The 3,279-nt window shown below is 29.8% G+C and overlaps 1 protein-coding gene across 1 annotated transcript; it reads right to left on the bottom strand.

Moving 5' to 3' along the window:
- Positions 1–1,700: 1,700 nt before the first annotated feature.
- On the bottom strand, positions 1,701–2,384 carry LOC111199434 (small polypeptide DEVIL 23-like). The gene has a single exon (XM_022689507.2). The coding sequence runs from the start codon at positions 2,131–2,133 to the stop codon at positions 1,999–2,001; it is 135 nt and encodes a 44-aa protein (XP_022545228.1). The 5' UTR covers positions 2,134–2,384; the 3' UTR covers positions 1,701–1,998.
- Between the last annotated feature and the right edge of the window lie 895 nt (positions 2,385–3,279).

Below are 3,279 nucleotides of genomic sequence, written 5' to 3'. Positions count from 1 at the left end.
TCCGGATCCGGATTCGGCTCCTCCGGATATCCGGATTCGGCTCCTCCGGATATCCGGATTCGGCTCCTCCGGATATCCGGATTTTCGGATCGGATCCGGATCGAATCTGGAATCGAATCCGGATCTCGGATAAAAGTTCCATGCCTAATAGCATCATCACTGGTACCTTCTCATTAGTACATGATGTATATAATAATAATATCATGTATCCCTTATATATTAATTGATAAACATTACTACATGTCACGTGTCATTACGAGAATGAAATTTCAAATTCGTAGAGAAATATGTTGGTCCATCTTAACTTATATTATACTCTTTATTAAACTAACTATTAAATTAATAAATAGTGTACAAAAGAATATTCTCGCACTTTTCTTAAATTAAAGCTACAGAATTGCCTAATATGGTTAACGTATATATGACAATTAATGATTATGAATAATATGGCAAAAAATGATAATGAATAATAAACATTTGATAATAATTTTTGTACCTTAGCTATTTTTTGTTTAATTTTATATTATTAAAAGATATTAAACAATCACATTAACCATATAATAAAAAAAATTATTTTTTCTTATATGTTATATTTTGAATTTTAAAACGATTATAAATTACTAAAAAACGTTAAATATCTCACACTAAAATTTTGGGATCAATGGTTTAACTTTTTTGGTAATAACAAGATACAAATGATCATAAATCGTATGAATATTAAGTCTTATTTACTAGACATTTATATCATATATTAATATAGCTTAAAATTAAACTATATAACATATAAAAATATTTAAATATGATAATTTCTAAATTTTTATTGAAAAAATATTGAAACCTTAATATTTTAATTTTGAAATTTGCATTCGAAAAATCGCATATTAGAAATTTTGTGTTTATCATATGAGTATGAATTCTCAATAATAAAAATTTATATTAAAATATACTCCCTCTGTTTTTTAGTGTAAGTAGGACTACATAAAACATTTCTTTCCGTGAGAGGCTCTTTAAAAGGGTACTTTCTCTTGCTTCTCTCTTACTTTTCTTTTTTTCTCACTTTTAATTATTTTTTTATTTTTTTATTTTAATCACAAGAAACTGTGTTAGAAACCATTGATGTGGATGTCCTAAGACTATAATTAATTTAAGATTTTTAAAGTGGGGTTCTTATCGGAAGTTAAGAAACTGTTTTTTTAATTTTTAACTGAAAAAGCTAAGAACTGGTTTTTAAAGTCGTTACTTAAGAACCAGTTCTTTGTTTTTTTAGTTAAAAATTATAAAACAGTTTCTTAACTTCTGCTAAGAATCCCATCCTAAGATCTCCGGGTTAATCATGCTGTAAGGTTGCTCTACGAATACTCTTCTAGTGTGAGAACCTGTCAACGTTTTCTCTCTTCATTTTCATATATTTGCCATTAAATCAATTGTTAGATATATCCTTGCGATAACTCTAATACATTACACAATGATAATAATATTTGAACTTATATATTTATCCTCACACGTCCAATCAATCTTTCCATGTCAACAGAAGTAAGAACTTCACTGCAATTTAATAGTCACACACGTATTCTATCTTGGCTAGGCTGAAGGCTTTGCATTGTGGAAAACTAAACGAGTTTTTGTCTTAGAGAAACTTTATCCTGAACAAAACTAAACGAGCAATTTCAGTGTATATATTACAAGAAAAGTAGATAAAGTGAAAGCCATCCTAGAAAGTGGATAAAGTAAAACATTAGTACTTCTTTAGCTTACATTACCAGTCTAATCAGCATTAGCTTATTTTCAGATTAACTTACGTCACAGACTAAACTATACAACTGACGCAACTAACGTTAAATATAGACGAAGTGTTGTACTAAATAAACTGAACCAAATAAAACGACATACACGTTTATTCTCCTGAAGACCAAAAAAAAACTCCATTGGTTTTTCTTCCACTTTGTAAACCGAGTGTGGAATAAATCTTTGAGATTGCTAATTATTCTTTGTCGATCTTTAGTCTTCCCACTGTAGCAAGAAAAGCAAACACCTCCAGATGATATAAACACGCGTTCTTTGTTCCTTACACCAATCCCAGCAACGGAGCTTCGCTATCCGACCTGACCCACCTCGTCCTATCGAAATCTTCATCTTTATTCACAACCTAGATCTATGTGGTGGTTTCCAAAGTTAAGACCGTGATTTATTGAAGTAGTTTTGGAGTAGCGAGAAGTAAAGAGAGATGTGGAATATATAGAGAGAGGCTAAAATGGTAACTAAGTTTACCGAGATAGAGGGAGAGATCAGAGAGGTGACAAGAACAAAAGAGTGGAATCCCACACTGCAGAAGATAACAAGACAAAGCTGAGTTTACTTGTTTTCCTTCTCTTGTCTTCTTCTTTCACTCGATTTGCCTTTAACCTATCACTCTCACTTATCACATTTTCTATTGAATAAAGAGAAAAAAGATAATGATTAAAAGAATCGAACAGTTACGTGTTTGTACATATATATCGTTCTTCGTAGTGCTCAAATATAGAGCATGTTACTACATGCATGTTTGTACGATTTTAATTTGCCAGATTTGACAATTCTAAGTTTGAAACTTTTTTGCATTTTTATTTTTTTATTTTTTCCCCGTCCCTAACAAAACAAAAACAATGAGATAATTAAGTATGTGGGTATAAAATTTAAATCATGAGTAGATAATAAAGCATAAAATCTCATATAAACATAACTAAAGTACTCCACATGAACTAGACATCAATCTTAGCCAATTTCTCAAAAAAAAAAAGAAAACTACACATCAATCTTAATTTATTCAGAAGACACTGTAATTTTTTGGTATGATTATATATATATATATATGTATATAATAGCCTGTGTCTAAAATCAAGAATACACATGAAGATATCAATGTAGTGCTAATAAAATGAAACCCTAGCTGCGAAGATTTGAAGGAAAATAAATTCGACAGTTTTTGTTACCAATGCTATCATGTAATTATTTTTTTATCCTTTGTTCCTTTTTTTCATTCGTATATGATTTAGGAGTAAAGTACACTGAAAATTCTAATGAAATATTGATCGTCAGAAAGCGCGTCTGAATCTATTTTGTGATAATAAAAAAACAATTGGGTTGGACTCGTAAGATTTTTTTGATAATAATTCAAAATCGAAATTGGATTTTTTTGATAATAATTCAAAATCGAAATTGGATCGGATTGGCTTGTCTTGATTAACACCCCTAGATATGAATCAAGAATGAACATATCTCAAGTAATTGTCGGGTCTTGGA

Source organism: Brassica napus, chromosome A7 (assembly GCF_020379485.1).
Source record: "Brassica napus cultivar Da-Ae chromosome A7, Da-Ae, whole genome shotgun sequence".
Classification (NCBI taxonomy): Eukaryota; Viridiplantae; Streptophyta; class Magnoliopsida; order Brassicales; family Brassicaceae; genus Brassica; species Brassica napus.
The sequence above is the reverse complement of the archived record's forward strand: the minus strand, read 5'-3'. Positions and strand labels throughout refer to the sequence as shown.